This window comes from Pipra filicauda, unplaced genomic scaffold (genome assembly GCF_003945595.2).
Source record: "Pipra filicauda isolate LSUMZ 115617 unplaced genomic scaffold, ASM394559v2 scaffold66_size7647185_pilon, whole genome shotgun sequence".
NCBI classification, from domain to species: Eukaryota; Metazoa; Chordata; class Aves; order Passeriformes; family Pipridae; genus Pipra; species Pipra filicauda.
The window spans coordinates 588,083-605,933 of NW_024104831.1; the positions used below are offsets into that span (position 1 = coordinate 588,083).

The following is a 17,851-nucleotide window of genomic DNA, read 5'->3' on the forward strand; positions in this document are numbered from 1 at the left end:
AAATGAAATATAAAGAGCATTCAGTGAATATGCAGAAAGATGTTTTAATGTATTTTTAATAATATTATAATTATATGCTAGAACACTGCAGTAATTCTGCAACATCATTGACTCTCATAACGGCAAACTACCAGATGCAAGAGATGTTGTGGAATGATGAATAATAGTCTTGGAGGAAAAAAAAAAAAGGAAAAAAAAAAGGAAACAGATGATTGAGAGACTGTAAAATGAAGGCCTATCTCAGATCTTTCCCTGCCTTATTTGAAGAATTGTGGAATTCATTTCATATTGCATCTGACTCAGTTTAAATTTTCTTTGTAGATATCTTGATTGTTGCCAAATATGATTAAACTGACAGTTTAGGTCCTCATCAGGTGCCACCTCCTTGACATACAGAACCCAAATTTTAATCATGAGCAAATGGTACTTTCACCGAAGTACTGGTAGCTGTGCTTGAACTACTAAAGCAATCCCTGGTAAGATGGAGTTTAAGTCCTATTGCTGAAAACACCTTTACCAGCCCCAAGATATTAAGTTTGGAGACATGGAGACTATTCTGTGCTTTATTCTGTCAATCATACTTGGGTTGACAACAGCACAAGTCAGTTCTCACAGTCATATGTTTCAGACATCCAGAAACTTAATAATTACAGCATCCCCTCTTAGATCATAACTGCCATACCTACAGACTGAACCACATCATGCTGAGGATGTTCTGTCATGTTAACAGCATGAGGTTCACCCTTGGAGATAAGTAAGTTCTTCCAAAGCTATGATGAGAGCATACGGTATTTATCATATTTAAAATATACAGGCATATCTCCTGAAAAACAAAACCCAAACCAAACCAAACAAAAACCTAGAGAAATTTCTCATATTCTCTCTGAGAGCAGAAGAAGCATGAATCATCAGTGTGCCATTGGCCAAATCATTTGAAGGATTCAGTGCCTAAGACAAATCTTTGACTGGAGGACATATTTGAGTATAAGGTCAGTATTTTTTGCCTTCAAGTTGAAAAGACATGCTAGGTAGGTGAGAACAGCACTGCAAGGGAAAAGTTCTGATGATACATCCTTCAACCCTGCTTCCCCTCCCAAAACACAGTTCTTGTGAAGCTATGGGTCATTAGAAATATTTGTTGTGAGGGTTTCTGAATCACTTCCATAGCACAAAAACACCAAATATCACCCCAAAGATGCAGTGTGACCTCAGAGGTTAAAAGAGAAGACTTTATGCTCAAAGTGTTTTCCCTAGCTGAAAACATCCAGTGACACATTTTCAAAAGCCAGAAAGTCTATACAGAGACTGGTAATGTTTGCCTTGCAGTAGCATGGTGGAAATGCAGGTGGCACCTAGCAAAAACCTAGGGAAAACAAATCTACATTTACTGTGGTTTCTTTCCTTTCTATGTATAATTCTACTACTGCCTGTATGGTACTGCTCTCCTGTGTCTGCTTTGCAAATGGGTGATGTTACCTGCATCATTTCTGGTGCCACAGCTGTTATTGAGGAGCGGCTAATCCATTCCTTTCAATTTTGATGCCCTTACAGGAGCACCTTTTCCAGCATGGATTTTGTATACCATTTTCAAATGCTCTTGAGCAAAGTTTAACTGCGACTTTTTGTCATTTAATATTTTGCTGACTTCTAGGACTGAAGGAGCAGCGGAAATCCTTTTTTGCCCCAGTGAACAGTTTGGGAGGGATATGTTTGAAAAAATACAATGGCTCTCGTTCCCATAACCACAAGGAATGAAAAAGCATCTTCTATCTCTGTATGGCAGTATAGCTTGTTTCTGACCTACATCAGGTCTGTGGGAATATGAAGGGCTTTTTATTGTAGTGATAGCTGAGTGACTGTATTACCTTTTTCCCTCCTGTCTATATGCCTTACCCTTGATGTGAGCAATTATGAAGTGCCTCCTATTATACATCTGATTTAGCATTAAGAACTTAATTTCCCAACAGTGCATCTAATCTTTAAAGGTGGTTATTTTTCTTCTTTTTTTTGGATGAAATTTCCTAACCACAGTGATTTCTGTGAGGAAATGGTAGGGCTTAGACAGTTAACCTGCCAGCTACACTAACAAATCAGATAGTTTGGCATCTAGACCAGATTATTAGTTCCTGCAATGAACTGACAACATGAAACCACAGATGGAAGGATTTGCTGTTGTAAAATTTTACCTGCCAAATTGGAAGCTACATTGTCCTCTCGGAAGAAACAGCCCATTCTGGGATTCATCTTCAAGAAGGAGAATGTGGCAGCTGTTTCACTTTGTACAGCAACATGACACAGTGTTATAGGAAAGAAAATACAGAGAGTTATCTAAGTTGATTGAAATTAAGCCAAATGACAGTGTGCCATACCACAGCCACTCAATTACATACGTTGAACATAGATAAAGTTATAGTTACCCATAATGGACTCCTGCCAAAAGACAACATTATGAATCTTTCCAAGACACTAAAGGATTTCCACTGACCAAAACTTTAACGTGTTGGCAGATAACAGTTAGGTTGAAGGCCATTTGGGGATAACAAAAATAGATCATAAATGTCACTGTAGATAGCATATGGCTGTAAGCCACTGCAACATAATTGATCAAACTTCTGTCTGTTTGAAAGGAACAATTACATTTTATTGTCAAATAATCCAGATTCAGCAAAAATTCCTGCAGACATATGTCATTCAAATTACTCAAACCTCTGATACATGATTACAAGGAAAGAGTGTGGTAAACTCTGTGAGGCTGTAGTTTGTTTTAATATTGGCTTCTTTTTTATTAAAATGGATGCTTTAAATACTATGCGTTGTTGTAGAGAAAAGGATTAGCACCTGAAGATATAAAGTCCTTGCTATATTCCATTGCACATCCTCTACCTTTAAATTAATTACAACATCTGCTGTTGCCAAGAGCTCCATTATCCCTTTTGCAAAGTGTGCAACAGAGAAGTCTAACATTAGATCAGACATTAGAAAATGTCATAAATTTCTCAAATATGAATTGAGACATAAACCTGAACATATTCTAGAGTCAGAAAAGTATTTTAGAATTAGGTCTCTGCTCTGACTTTGAAAATCTGGTCCATATCTTACTACTTAGAGTCCAGCCCATATATGTACTGCTGAGCTAACATCATCTTTGCAGTTACTAGGTCAGCAAAAACATTTCTACAATGCAGTAAAATGTGGATGTTTTGAAGACTGAAAATTAATTAATCCTGCTTGCAAAGGATTATTTTTTTAATAATGAAAAATGCCACAAGTTCAGATAAATATTAAAGAACAATGACTAATGCTTTACTCCAAAGGCAGCCTCTCTTACATATTTCTTAAACTGTTAGGTTGGACCTGTTATAATTTTTGTTTTATTTAAAGTTTAATTAACCCATTTTAAAGCTTAATCCAAAGCCAATGGAAACAATCCCCTTGACATCAAAGGATTTTGGACCAAGTCCTTAATGAACGAAAGCACGAATGTTCTAAAAGGAGAAATTAATATTTCTCTGCTTCTGACATGAACTATTTTTAGTGCTGCAAGGACAGATAGTAGATTTTGGCATGAAAATATGCTAGATATAGATACTTTTCAAGGCAGAAGCAGTACAGGATTTTGCAATACAGCACAGACAGTAATACAGATGCTTTGTCTGGAGGTCAGAGTTCATAAATAGTCAAACATACATAAATACATGAACAGTGAGCGTATGTTTATTTACTCTAACATATTAAGAAACTACTGCCTCTCTGGAAAATTGCCTTTGGAATCTGGTAACCAAGATTTGTGATCTAGATCAACTTCACTGTTGACCTACTATATGGTCTTTGGTCAGAAATTAAAACCACGTTGTGGACCTATGGACAGATGAGGTCAGCGAGGTACCCTAATCGTCATCCTGTATTCTGGAGAAATGGGATAGGAGCTGCAATACAAGGGATAATGGTGAATAGCAGATCTTTAGGCATCATAGCTGATAGCCCATAGCACAAAATAATTATAACCTCCCCACTTAGAAAGAAATATGGAAACTTTGATTCAACACTGATTGCCTTTTCTGAAAGAATATACAACCTGGCAGAGATGGAAATAAACCTCTGCTTCCTCCAAAGGTCTTCTAGTTCTAGGCAGGTGTCCTTAGAAGTAAGGTAATTGTGAAAATAATGAGATGGATGGTTTCTGTGAACCTTCCCTCTTCAGGCTCACCTACTCCGGATGGCTACAGTCAGCCCTTCTGTGGGCTATGGGCAGAAGAAGGTGAATGAGTTCCAACTTGCAAACGTGACATTCAATCAGGTTACCAATCAAAAAACAATCTCCATTTTCCTAGAAAAGTATATATATATATATATATATATATGTTGGGATGACCTTCCAGGCCCTTTTCCTCACACCAGACTTTGCTGCCTACCTCAGAGGTAAAAGACAGCCTGCTACCCTGTCTAACATATTTCTATGGGACTCTTGTGAATTATGGTTGTTTCTTACAAGATTTTTTTTCATCTTCTTTTGTGAGATTCCAAGAGCAACTGTAAGTCTAAAGGAGACCACATATAGTAGGAGCATAGGGGAGATCTTCCCCAGGGATGCAGACATGGTTAACAGGGTAAAAGCCCACTTCCATGCTGAAATTCTGGCTCTAGGACTCTGACTTGAATTGCATGAGCTGTAGGGAGAGTTTGAGTCCACCCATAGGAAGAAGGCTTTGTGGAATGCTTTATCCATCACTGTGCTGGAGGTGCACCCTCCCCCACCTTGGAAGAAAAAGCAGGATTTGTGACTAAAAAGACCTAAAGTTTTATGTTGTTTCTATAGACCAAGCGTACTGAAAGATTGAATATATAGATTTAACTAATGTGTGGGAGCAGGCAGAATACAAAAAAGATATATTTGTACAGTTCAGGAAAGATGGAAGAGATGGAAAAGGAAAAAAAATCAAAGGAGTTGAAATAGCAAATAAGCTCCATTATTAATATAAATAATTGTTATTCCCTAGAGTGTAGATAAGTTTGCTTTACTAAGCAATCTTCTCAGATTTAGATGTGAAACCACATAAACAAGACCCAGAGCCATAATTAGGGGCAGAGCTCCACCACAGCATTAGATATGTTGATCTCTTGTGATGGGAAGGACTGGTCTTCTCTGGGATACAAGAGAGGATATCACTAAGAGTTCCACCAAGTTACTTATGCTCTACTTAAAAAGCCACATCCACTGCCATGATTTATTTCTGGAGCTGAATAAAACATATACAAATGAAATATTTCATATAAAAACAGGTGTTGCAAATAATTTCAGATCTTAATTTATTGAGACATCTGACTCCTATGTGGGATTGCTGGTTTGATAATAGGATATAAGTATTTCTCGGCCTTGCACGGAATCGAGAGCTGGGAAGACAGGAGGATGCAGGACATGCCGAGGGGCTGTGCTCGGGGGGCACAGCGCTCCCTGTCGCCGGCCCAGGGGCGGGAGGGCTGGGCGGTGGGACCGGCCGCGCACCGGGGACACTGCGAACACTGGGACCAACACTGCTTTTGTGGCAGCAAGCCGCTAGGACTTTTAGATGAACGACCACATCACAACGAGCTTAAAAACAAAATAAAAACCACTGTAGTAATTTTGACAACGAAACTGACTCTTTGGAGTACTCCGTATTATGCGTCTGTTTTCCAAAGCTTCCAAACGAAGCGAGCGTCGAGGGCTAGAAGCAAGTCCATGGGAAGTGTCCGTGTGTCCGCGGAGGATCCCTGTGCCGGATCTCCCCCCAGGCTCCAGCACGGCCGCAGCCCGTGTAGGCAGTGGCACTCCCGCCGCCTGGGGCCGCCTCGGCGAGAAAAAACACTCGGGACTCGCTGAAACACGTAATTTGTGCAAACAGACCCGGGAGCGGGCGGGCGGCACCTCACAGCCGCGAAGCTCGGGTGGCCCAGCCTGGCGGGACTTGGGTTGCCGCAGGAGCACGGCGGATGCCCGCCTGGCTCTGCTGAAGGTGGGAGCGACTCACCTGGGAGCCGTACCCCTTGCCGTAGCGGGGACCGGCGGGGAATCGTGCCCTCCGGTGGCCGCCGGCCGCACAGCCCGGCCGCCGCTCTGCCCCCTGCCCGGCCCCGCCGGGCGGCCCCGCAGCTCCAGCCTCGCCGGCCGAGCCGAGCAGCACCGCGCCCACCCCCGCGGGGTCCAGGTAGCGAGGCTGTATCGCGTGAGATGCTTGTCAGCTTTTCCACGTCCTTGGTTGTATGAGCTGCCGCGGTATCAGGAATAAAAAAAAAAAAAAAAAAAAGTTGAAAGAAGGCGAAAAATTTATCCCGCTCTCCTGCCCTTTATATATTCCTTCCACCCGTTTGCTGTTGCTGCGCACAACTTTTTACCAGCGCACAGGGAGGGTTCTGAGCCTGTTTCCCGATGTGCTTTCAAAACAGAGCAAATTACAGCATAAACGTCAGTATGGAAAGTTGCTAGGTGCTCTCTTGTCCCCTTTGAAGGGATATGGTCTCAACCAGGCTTTCACCTAGTGTGCATAGGAATTCCTGACCACAAAAATTAGTAGGGTAACTTCAAGTGATTTTAGTGGCCTTTGCAATAGGTCTTAAAGGTACAACTTCTGAGGAAACACTGGACTGAAGGTTTTGGCATCAGAAACGCTCAGACAGGCTGTCTCTCAATATGCGCATATGTAATACTTACATTACTCAATATTCCAAGAAATTGCCACCAGTGAGAGAGTTTTACTACAGTGAGCAGTCTTTGAGAGCTAAATTGCAACGTGTGTATTTGTATGCCGCATGGGGAATACTGAACAGCTTTATTGCAATACAGCTGTAATTTGTGTGTATGCACAATGTGTATAACACATTGATGAGCAACACTGTAGTTGTAACCACCAGATCTTGAGCACCCTAGTTTTTAAACTTCTCCACTGATTTATTAGCAGGCAAAAAAATCAAACCTTTATTCATTCTTAGAAATCAAAGAAAGAATCAAACTGTTGACCTGCTTCCCTCAAAAGCTATGATGTTCTGCCTGGCTAAGGGAGATCCTGCTTGTCCCAGCCTGCGAGTGCCTCAGCTGCTAATGGGTGCCTTCGCAAGGGCCAGCATATAGTTGGGGAGATTTCTTTTGGCTGATCATCACAGCCCAACTTATTCTTCATTTTGCTTTCCCAGGAGTTTGTAATTTATTTAGCTCCATGTTCACACCCACGCCTGTAATCTAGATGGTTAGTTTACCTTACTGGACAGATGACAAAATGCTGGAGTGCTCTGTGTCCTGCCACTACCCCATGCAAGGGGGCACATTTTCCTGAGCTGAGGCCCAGGGAAGCTTGCAGTTTTGCTTGTTACCCTGCCACCAAACAGTGAAAAAGGGTTGAGATTCTGCCCAAGGAGCCAGAGGAATACTCACCCAAGCCATGTATATGCATAGTAGAGAACAGGACATGGAATCCCTTACCCCATGCTCAAGGGTAGTCTGCAGGACTACCTTAGTGGCTTAATGGAGGTTCAAAACAGATGACCTGACGCTACATGAACTAAACTATGATTATGGTTTTAATGCAGAACAAAAAGCCTCCACCTCAACCCCCATCCGAACTGTATATTTCAAAATAAATCAGAATTTAATTGATTTTCTTTAATATCTTCACAGACTTCATTCCCCTTCCCTCTGACACATATACATGTGTGCACAGTGCAAAAGATCAACAGTACATGCATGCACACACAAACACATTCTCACACATGAAACTAGCCAGTATATCTTTCTTACACAGACCCTCAGATATGACTGTCTGACACATCCACCCTCTTCCAGACATGGTTCCACACACCCTAGCACCAGGCAGGTGTGCTTCCAGCCAGCAGGCCTGGGAGATCCAGGCAGGCTTCAACAGCCAGCCCAGCAGCAGGTCCCCCAGGCCAGACCATTGCCACCACAGCTCATCTGGCCCCTGCACTCCTGTGTGGGTCTTGGCAGTAACACTATGGGCTTAGTTTCCTTTGTTCCTGAGCCCATAGTTTGTGAGTCAAAGATGAAACAAAAGCCAAAATGAAAATGATGTGATTTTCTGTGCAGTCATAGTTCATAGAGCAGTGTGCAGGTCCTAGGTAGTACCACATGAGTCCTGCTAACCACTGTTAGCTGGTTGTTTTTGCTGCAGTTTCCATGAAGAGTAGCTAACACTGAACCATCTACTACAGTCAACCCCTCTCCTCAACTCAGTCCCTCCCTACATTTCTCCACACATTCTGCCTTTGCAAACCATGTAAGACTGCTTCTCCACCTGTCCTTGCCTCTCCCTCACACCCTGCTCTACACACCCTCCTCCCGCCCCATGACAAGCAGGCGATGTCCTGCATCCCACTCAAAGTTCGGGTGACGCAGACAAGTGGTGCCTCCTGCTGAATCACCTCAGGAGGTGCTGCCTCTCTCTCCTTTCAGACAGCATCCTGTTCCAAGCAAGGTGATAGTTATCCAGGTTTGATTTGCACTTCAACGTTTTTTTCCATAAGAAGAATGGGAGAGACGGAGGGAGGAAGTGAGGCAGGGAGAGAGGAAGGAAGGAAGGAAGGAAGGAAAGGAAGGAAATGAAGAAAAGGAAGGAAGGAAAGGAAAGGATGAAAGGGAAGAAAAGGAAGGAAGGAAGGAAGGAAAGGAAGGAAAGGAAGGAAGGAAAAGAAGGAAGGAAAGGAAGGAAGGAAGGCCCCAACAGCCACCTACAGATGCTCACTACTACTGTTTCCAACCTTTGGTCTGTAATGACACTGCTCAACACCCCAGAGGAGCACTGAGGCTCTGGGTAGAGACAAAATTACTGGTGAGAAGGAGGTGAAAGGAGAGCCAGTTCTTCTTACCTTGGGGGCAGCAGCTACAGCCAACACAAGGGAACCTCTGAAGCTCCCCGAACAAGCCATGGTGTTGAGTAGAGAGGCCTGCGGTCGCAACAGACACAGCAAGGACAAGCCGAAAGCCGGGGAAGCTATGCTGGCTCGTTGTACGTCTGTATGGCGGCATGTCTTCCTTTGCCGGCTAAGTCGGTCGCTTTCTTCTCTCCCGTCTTGTTTCCAGCTGTTTCCCAAAAGATAAGGCTTAGGGCAGACTGCTATATACTCGCACCGCGGGATGGAAGACCCGAGGAGGAGAGGTCTCCCAGGGGAGCAGCGAGCGGAGGAGCGTCGGGACAGCTCCGGCGCCGACGGGTGCCCGACGGGCGCTGCGGCGGGTACCGGGGCCATCGGCCGCGCTGGGCCCGCTGCCCCTCGACAGCGGCCGCGCCGAGGTCCTGGCCCGTGTCAGGTCCCGGGACAGGGAGCCCCCAGGCAGGGGGGAGTGACAGTTCTTTTCCCCGGAAAAGATGACAGCGCTCTTCCAGAAGCCTCGAGTTTTTTGTCCCAGACAAGGACATTTTTCACTCCTCTGCTATTCCGTTCTCCCAGACGGCACTCACACCTCAAACAAGCCGGGAAGCCACGGCGCTGCTGGCTCTGCCCGCTCTGCCCCGCACCCGGCGCTGCCCGTCTAGGCAGTGGCTGCCAGGCCGGCAGGGCAGGCATACTGTCCCCGCGCAGGGAGCAGCGAAAGTGCTTCACCCCATTTACTCAGGGATGGTAATTTCTATCTTTCCCTCCCAGGCGTTCCCCGTTTGAATCTGAGCTGTTGTTAAAAAGACACACCACCTGCTCTGTACTGCCAGCGAGCGGGGAAGGAGGCACAAAGGCGGGGGTTGGGGAGAAATTACTTTGGCTCTAAACATAAAAGAGAAATTAAAATAAATAAGCTCCTTTCCCAGGAAGTGACTCGGACTTTGGCGCCTTGAGGGAGGACGAACTGAAGTGAGTGGTCAGTAGACACGGAGTGTGGGCAGAGAGGGTTTGCACACCCTTCCATCTCCCTGTGTGCCAGGTTGGGCACGCAGAACCTCCCGGGTTTCTCTTAAGACGAGCTCAAGGACTGATGCTTATGTACGTACGAAGCCAGTGCTTAATTTTCCCGCTGCTCCCACCTCTGAAGATGACTTTCTCCAAGCGCAGTCCTCCAGCCTAAAGAGACGAGGCTGTGCCTCCACCTCTCCCCAGACCAGAGATGTACGACTCTCTCGGCAAGTCAGACCCCGGGGGCGCTCGGTGATGGGAGTGCGGCGTGTGCTAGAGCGGGACAAAATTAGGATGTGCCTGGATGCTGTCCCGTGGGTAATTTCCCTTTCCTCTTTTTCGCTGCAAGCCGTGCCCGCTGCGGCGAGGAAAGCCCGAGAGATGTGGGCTTCCCCAGCTGCTATGGGGTCTTCGCCCCCCAGTGCAGGCACTAAGCGGCCCCGCTGTCCCCTCCGCAGCAGAGCACGGGGTGTCGGGCACCCCCATAACGGCCCGGCCCGGCCCCTCAGCAGCACTCCAAGGCCGAGCGCGAACCGAAGGAGCCTGAGGGAGAAACCGCGGAGAGGGAAACCGAGAAAGACGTTGGGGTAAGGATGTATGTGTGTGAGGGGGGGGGAGGCCAGATCACTCGTGAATGGCTTGAAAAAAATAATTGGGGGAGGGCGTGGAGGGGGGGAAGCGGAAACTTTCCTATAAAACTCAGCAAAAGTCCCTCCTCTCCACGTCAGGCCAATGACACTGCTGCCCCCAAACTTTCCGCCAGCAGGAGCTATAAGAACCTCCAAGTCTTCAACTTTCTCCCAATCCCAGACACTTCGAAGGGGCTCCAAGGAGGGATCGGGAGGGATTTTTTTTTTGGTTGGCGTTTTCATATTTTTTCCTCTTGGATCCTAATGCCATCCCCCCTCCCCCCAAAGTGAGGTCCTCCCTCCCTCCCTTCCTCCTCCTCCTCCTTCTTCTCGCAGGCCAGCGAAGCAGCCGATCAAGGGGGAGCTGGCGGGTTAGGTGCCCCCCTCTTCTCCCTGCCCTCCCCCCCCTCCCGGCCCGCTTCTCGCGTCTCCCCCCAGAGATGATGCAGCAGGACGAGTCAAACTCTCCAGTCTCCCCCGCCGACGACAGCTTGAGCAACAGCGAAGAGGAGCCGGACCGGCAGCAGCTGCCCAACAACAAGAGAGGGGGGCGCAAGCGCCGCTCCAGCCGCCGCAGCGCCGGCGGCGCCGTCGGGGCCGCGGACGAGCCCTGCAGCCCGGCCCAAGGCAAGCGGGGCAAGAAGTGCGGGGCGGGCGGGGGCGGCGGGGGCGGCGGCAGCAGCAGTGGCGGCGGCAGCCCCCAGTCCTACGAGGAGCTGCAGACCCAGAGGGTCATGGCCAACGTGCGGGAGCGGCAGCGCACGCAGTCGCTGAACGAAGCCTTCGCCGCACTGCGGAAGATCATCCCCACTCTGCCCTCGGACAAGCTGAGCAAGATCCAGACTCTCAAGCTGGCGGCCAGGTACATCGACTTCCTCTACCAGGTCTTACAGAGCGACGAGCTGGACTCCAAGATGGCAAGCTGCAGCTATGTGGCCCACGAGCGGCTCAGCTACGCCTTCTCGGTGTGGAGAATGGAGGGCGCCTGGTCCATGTCCGCATCCCACTAGCAGGCGGCGTCCCCCACCCGCATCCCCCCGGCAGGAGCCCTAGGTAAGGCAGGGACCCCGAAACCGGCGGGGAGAAAGGGGGGAAGGCGAGAGGCCGCCGGCTGCGCCGTGGGCCGGGCACGCGTGGCCGAGGGGCGACAAGGCCCCCACCCCGTCCGGAGGGGCCTGGCTTCCAGGACCAGCCGGAGAGCGGGGTGGTTGGAGGTGCCTCTGGAGGTGCTTCCCCCAGCCCGGCGAGTCCCTCCTCCTGCGCGGCCCGAGGTGCGCCCCCGGCCCCGCGGGGCCCACGCGTGGCGGGCGCTGCCGGCGGCAGGCGGGGTGGGCTGCGGGCGGGAGGCGGCGGCGGTGCGGGTGTGCCCCAGCCAGATGGGGCCGGCCGGAGATCACTTTTTCACCAAACGCCGCGGAGCCAGCAGAGCTGCTGGGATGGCTCCTGCTGCTGCCGCTGCTGCTGCTGCTGCTCGTATTTTGAAGTGAATCCATGTCCGTCAGTTGTGCTGCCCGATGAACGTTTCCTATCGCCCCAGCAGTCCCTTCCCTCGGCTCTGACACCGCGGGCTGCCGGGCTGGGGTGTCACACGGTCATCGCACGGCGGGTTCTTCCTTCTTCATTCCTGCCCGATACGTGTATTTCCAGAGACAGAGAGGTGTAGATAGATGTGTGTGTATCTTTCATTTAAGTAACGAGTTTTCCGCCCTCTCTGGGTTTTTGCAGATGACATTGTTCCCACAGAAGGAGAAAATGGACAATCTAGAGACTCTGAAGTTGGATACGATTCTCTTTTTTTGGTCTTGTTTAACAAAAAATGTACCAAGGATTTCTTGGAAATTAGAAGAGCAATATGCAAATTCTAAGCAGGGCGTGGGGAGCACTTAAGGAAAGAGAAAGAGACAAGGGCTTTGGACAGTGACTACCCTTTGGGCGTCGGTACAGTACACACATCTCTGCATTCTGATAGAAGTCTGAATCGTTCGATTTTTTTTTTTTAATTTTTGACGAAGAATGTTGGAATTGAACTTTTTTTTATTTTATATGCCCTTTTTTTTGCATGCATTCCCAAGAGGTCGTGCCTGTGAGCCACTGATTAAAGGAAATACATTATTGTGGACTTTCTTCATTCTTGAATGAAACCAACCAGACAACCAAAAATATCCCTGTAGAGATGAAAACTTTTTTTTTTTTTTTTTTTTTTTTTTAGGGGGGAATAAGCTGGGCTCAAGCTGTTATACACCCGGTTCCTAACTTTTTTATTATTATTATTTTTCCTCTGAGAAAAAAAATAAACATTTTATTTATTTATTGATGACCCATGTTAAAATGCAAATAGATCCGGTGTCTAAATGCATTCCTATTTTTATGATTGTTTTGTAAATATCATTGTATATTATTTTTCTGCAATAAATAAATATGATTGAAATTTTAATAACCTTAAAGTTTTGTCTATCTGAGAACTCAGGGTCGAATTTGAGATGCATACCTGCTTGTTGAGCTGTAAAGACACCCAAGAGAGAGGGATCACTAGTATAAACAAATCAGAAGAAAAAAGCAAATAAACTAGCTACTGACAGACACAGGTACGTTATTTATTGAGACAGCTTTATTGTTCTGCGCTGAAGCTCACTGAATCTGCAGAGGAAAGTGTTGTCTCTTCTCTCTTTCTCTCCCTCTCCCCATTTAGTCTTAAAACCAAACATAGCGGAGTTGTGCGGGGAGTAGAGTTTTCGCTGCAGAACTCTGGCACTTGCTGCTGTGTTTTGCCTCCAGATGTGAGGCAGGAGCAGGTCCCATTCCTCAGCCCCTGGTGTAGGTATTTTTGCTGATATCCCTGAGGAAGAGGTATCGGTTTTAAGCAGAGATTCGTCCATTCACAGGCAAAGCAAGAGAAAGTGAGATTGAAACAGGGAAGTGTGTAGCGAGTGGGGTTTTCCGGTGGAAGTGATGTTTGACTGGTCTGCTCTCCAGGGTTTAATATAATATATATACTAGCGATCACATTTTCATTGTGCGAAGCACGGAGGATATGCTAATCCGCCCTCTTCTCCTTTTCTAAGTGTAGGGGGCATGTTGCCCCTCTTTCTTCTCACCATACCCTCCACAAGGTCCCAGTATGCGGCGAGACCCCAGCTGCAAGAGAGAGAGAATTTCCAGATCTGAGGGCTCGGAAAGAAGGTGAAAGGGAAGTTGTTAAAAAAAAAAAGCCCAAACAACAAAACAACCCAAACCAAAACTCAACCCCTATAACCGGACAGCTCATTCCACCTCTGCTGTCACTTGCTCATTTCCCAGCCCTTGGCAGCCTGGCGGTGCGCGTGGAGTGGCACCTCCTGCCCTTCCGTGGCCGCGAAGGATGCGTGGGTGTGCTGAGAGCTGAGCAGTGTCCTCAGCGGAGACAGGGACCCTGCCGCCGGGGTTCGGCCAGTATCTAGGATAAATAGGATGGGGTGTTTTCTCAAAGCAGAACCTGTTTGCATAGCCCGTGTTGAGTTGTCTTCATTGTCTGACTGGTTTTGTTTCCGTATCCACGCATTGCCGTGTATTGCTGACATAATAGTATTATGAATTTAATATCGCACATATTGTAGGCCAGTGCGCAATGTTTACAGTAGAGAGCCTGCAGAGCTTCTTTGCGCTGCCGGATTAGCAAGGACTTGAAAATTACATGGGGGCCCTGGTGGTCGCAGCCCTCCGTGATAGAGAGGAGGGAGAGCTGCTGCGATTTCGCAGGGGGCCGCTGCTTTTCCCCGGCACCCGGGCACCCGCAGGTCCTCGCTCAGCGACTCCAAACACCCGCTCCGATGCACCCGACTGACAAGGAGGAGGTAATGTCTCGGCTGCAGAGAAAGCGAGAGGCATGGGGACCCGACGCGACTTTGGTAGTGGAGCTGGAGGGATTTGAGAGGTTGTGGGAGGTTTCAGTTGTTCCTTTTGGGGGAGAAATCACACCGGGGAAAGCGGGGAGGGGGGGAACTCCTCACGTTTAGGAAGAAAACACGTTAGGGGAAAAAAAAACAAACCAACGAAAAACCGAAAACGAGATGAGCTGCTCGGGTTTGAGGGGAAGGTGCGTTTCATGGAAGGGGATTCCTGCGAAATATGAGTGAGGAATCAAGTACACTTCAAAAACCACGAACCAAACTACTCTTCCTTAAAAATCCGGAGCAACCCCACTTGATGGAGTTAAACCTGATTGACCCTGTTGTAACCAGCAAGAGGCCCCTGACCCAGACGGTGCGAAACGTTTGGAGCAAGCTGAACACCCGAGAGAAAAAAATCCCCAATTCCTGTCCGTGGGGCTCATGCCACTGGCAGGTCTCCCAACCTCCACCCCTGTGTCCCTCCGACCGAGCCCCTGCCGGCGTCGCAGCACTCCCGGGCACCAGGCACTCAGTCGGTGCGCTTTCCCGGCTACCAACTGCCAGCCTTGCTTCATTAAAAAAAAAAAAAAATCATTAAAAGGAGGTAAATCCTTTTTAAAAATACAAGCGTACCCTTTCCTGGGCTGGAACTGGGGATTGCAGAGGCCTGGTGCTCCTGGTGCTAAAGCCAAAAGCGATTAAGTCAGCGTCAGGCTTACTGAAGGAAAAAAGAAATAATGTGTATATTAATTTGCCTTCTGGGAATTTTTAACACTCTTGCAATCGGAAAATTAACTCTGCCTTTGAAAGTCCTGATTGATTTCACTTCTTTCTCCGAGGCATCAGTCTGTCCCGTTTATTCTCAGAATCAGAAGCGGTCCGTGGCCCGCGCAGCCGCCCCGTCGCAGCGCCGCGTCCACGGCGGAGCTGGCGGGGCGCGGAGCGGCGGTGCCGGCGCTGCGCCTCCTGCGGGGCGGCGGGCGGGGGGCGCCGGCCCCGGGCCCTCGCGCATTCCTCGGTTTGGCAGGGGCCGCCCCGCTGCTTTCTCCAAGCCGGTATCGGATTCCTCCCCGGCGTATGATTTCACTTGAAGTCCTGCCCAGGAGCCCTTCAAAGTGCGCGCTTGTCCCGCTCCCATGATGTCAGGCGGTTTTCCCTGCATCTGTAATTTTAAGAAAAACAAACAAACGGGCGGTGGGGATGTAAAGGGAAACGGAGGGAGCGGGGAGTGGCACAAAAGTGATGTAAAAGAGCAGGAGGAGAAGGGCTCACCTGCGGCGCCGGCAGCTCGGGCACCTGCCGCCCGGGTGGAGCCGCTGCGGGACTCTGCGTCTCCGGGAGCCTTTCCCGGGAATGGGCTCGACTGCTGGCGCGGGTGCTCCCACAGCCGCGCTCGGGGGCTGCGTCCGCTCCGTTCACACGCTGCTCCCTTCACCTGTCCCACTCCGGCAGGCCGGGGACCCACCGGGAGAGCGGGAGCGCTCCCGCCATAAATTAGCATCTTTAGGAAGAGGGTGGTGGTAGTGGTGACGGCAAGTCCAGTCCACTCCGTAGAGGGATCCGGGAGGCTAAAGTGAAAAAAAAGAGGGACACACATCCGCATCCCACCGAGACTTATTTACTGCACACATAACCTGCCCGCAGTAAACAGGGTACAGGATGTATTTTACATTAACTTCTGCACCAGCTTCTTTCGACTTCAGTCCACTTAATGTTCTTGGCAAATCAAAGCACGTGTCCTTTGAAGAAGGTGTGTAATTGGAGTTTAAGGCATGTATGGAATTCCCAGATGTCTATAAAGTAAGAAGGAGCATTTGGCAGGTCACTTGAAGGTGGAGCAGGTTAAAATCACTTGTACAAAAGTCCCCCTTTTCTTTTTTAAAAGCAAACAAGCCGGCCATTTATAAGAACCAAGTGATCGAGATTGCGGGAGGCTTAGAAGGGTGTTACAGAGCAAGAACAATAAAGCTCCGGAAACATAATGATGATGGTAACACTCGTCTAAATATCCGAAATAAAACGCAAAACAAAACTAAAATACTAGGATCGGGGAATAATTGTCCGTTCTCTCAGTAATTCCCTTTCTCCCTCGCCCGCTCAGGAACACTTACACTCCTCTTATTTAGGTAGTCGTCTCATCTTGGGTAGCAGACACTTCCCCACCCTTTTCATAAAGAGATGATATCAAATTTACAGAAGCTTTACAGAAAACCTCTTTTTCACCGTATGGACACACGCAAAAGAGGACGTGTTTCACTCCAAAACAATCCAGATGAACCACGCTAACATCAAGACGGCTACAACTATTAACACTCGCAATGAATAATAGCAGAAATAATAACAAATAGGTTTGTGAGAATTAGGTGCTGATCATTTGGTTTTCGGAGCTTTATCAGTGTTTGTGCAAAATATTAGCCCGAGCAGGACTGTGAGTTCGCTTGGAGGGGGGACCGCAAACTCTGTTGGCTGGGATGCAGAAATCCCGCCGCAATATCGTGCGGTGGTGAAGGGCACATATTCTGTCCTCCTAATGCGGGGAAAACTGGAGACGGGAGGGGGCGAGAGGGGGAATGATGCTCTTGGGAAGGGTCGGGGTCGCCCCTGAAAGTTTAGGATTGCTTTGTTCTGTTCGGGACGAGGTAGAGTCATTAAACAAGCAGTCAAGAAAGGAGCACCAGACACGGCTAGAGCCGTGGGGGAAAGGACAGCTTCAGCGAGGAAGGGATTTTGACATGTGAAAAGTTAAGCAGGTACCTGAAGGAGGTTTATTTTGACCAGATGTTAGAGCTTTTATGAAAATGTCACGTGAAGCGAACAGATGTACAACTTGCAAATGGAGCCCCGCCTTGTAAACACTGGGAAGAGAAAGGCCCGCAGAAATTCAAGTGTAGAACATTTTTGCCTTTTTCTATATGCGTATTTGCACACAGATATGGACTACGTAGGTTCTACTTAAATTGCTTTATTTGCTTGTTTGTAAAAAAAGTAGCCGTTCAAACATATTATCCTCTTCCAGTCAGCCTAGTTAAATTTCCTTCCTTCCTTCCTTCTTCTTTTCCATTTTCTTTTTATCTTTCTTTCTCCCTCTCCCCCTCCGTCTCTTTCTTTCTTTTTCTTCCTTCCTTCCTTTCTTTCTTTCTTTCTTTTTCTTTCTCTTTCTTTCTTTCTTTCTTTCTTTCTTTCTTTCTTTCTTTCTTTCTTTCTTTCTTTCTTTCTTTCTTTCTTTCTTTTCTTTCTTTTCTTTCTTTCTTTCTTTCTTTCTTTCTTTTCTTTCTTTTCTTTCTTTCTTTCTTTCTTTCTTTCTTTCTTTCTTTCTTTCTTTCTTTCTTTCTTTCTTTCTTTCTTTCTTTCTTTTTCTTTCTCTCTTTCTCTTTTTCTCTCTTTCCCTCTTTCCCTTTTTCTCTTACTCATTCTTTCTCTCTTTCTCTCTCTTTCTTTCTCTCTCTCTCTCTCTCTCTCTCTCTCTCTTTCCCTCTTTCCTGGCGG

The 17,851-nt window shown here is 47.8% G+C and overlaps 1 protein-coding gene across 1 annotated transcript; it reads left to right on the top strand.

Annotated features, from left to right (window-relative positions):
• Positions 1-10,896: 10,896 nt before the first annotated feature.
• Positions 10,897-12,460, top strand: TWIST1 (twist family bHLH transcription factor 1). Its single transcript, XM_027738948.2, has 2 exons — positions 10,897-11,552; positions 12,225-12,460. Exon 1 carries the CDS (start codon positions 10,940-10,942, stop codon positions 11,507-11,509), a length of 570 nt encoding a protein of 189 aa, XP_027594749.1. The 5' UTR covers positions 10,897-10,939; the 3' UTR covers positions 11,510-11,552; positions 12,225-12,460.
• Positions 12,461-17,851: the final 5,391 nt, after the last annotated feature.

Excerpts from the sequence above, each read along its gene's own strand:
- TWIST1 (XM_027738948.2), top strand. The coding sequence starts at position 10,940 with ATGATGCAGCAGGACGAGTCAAACTCTCCAGTCTCCCCCGCCGACGAC.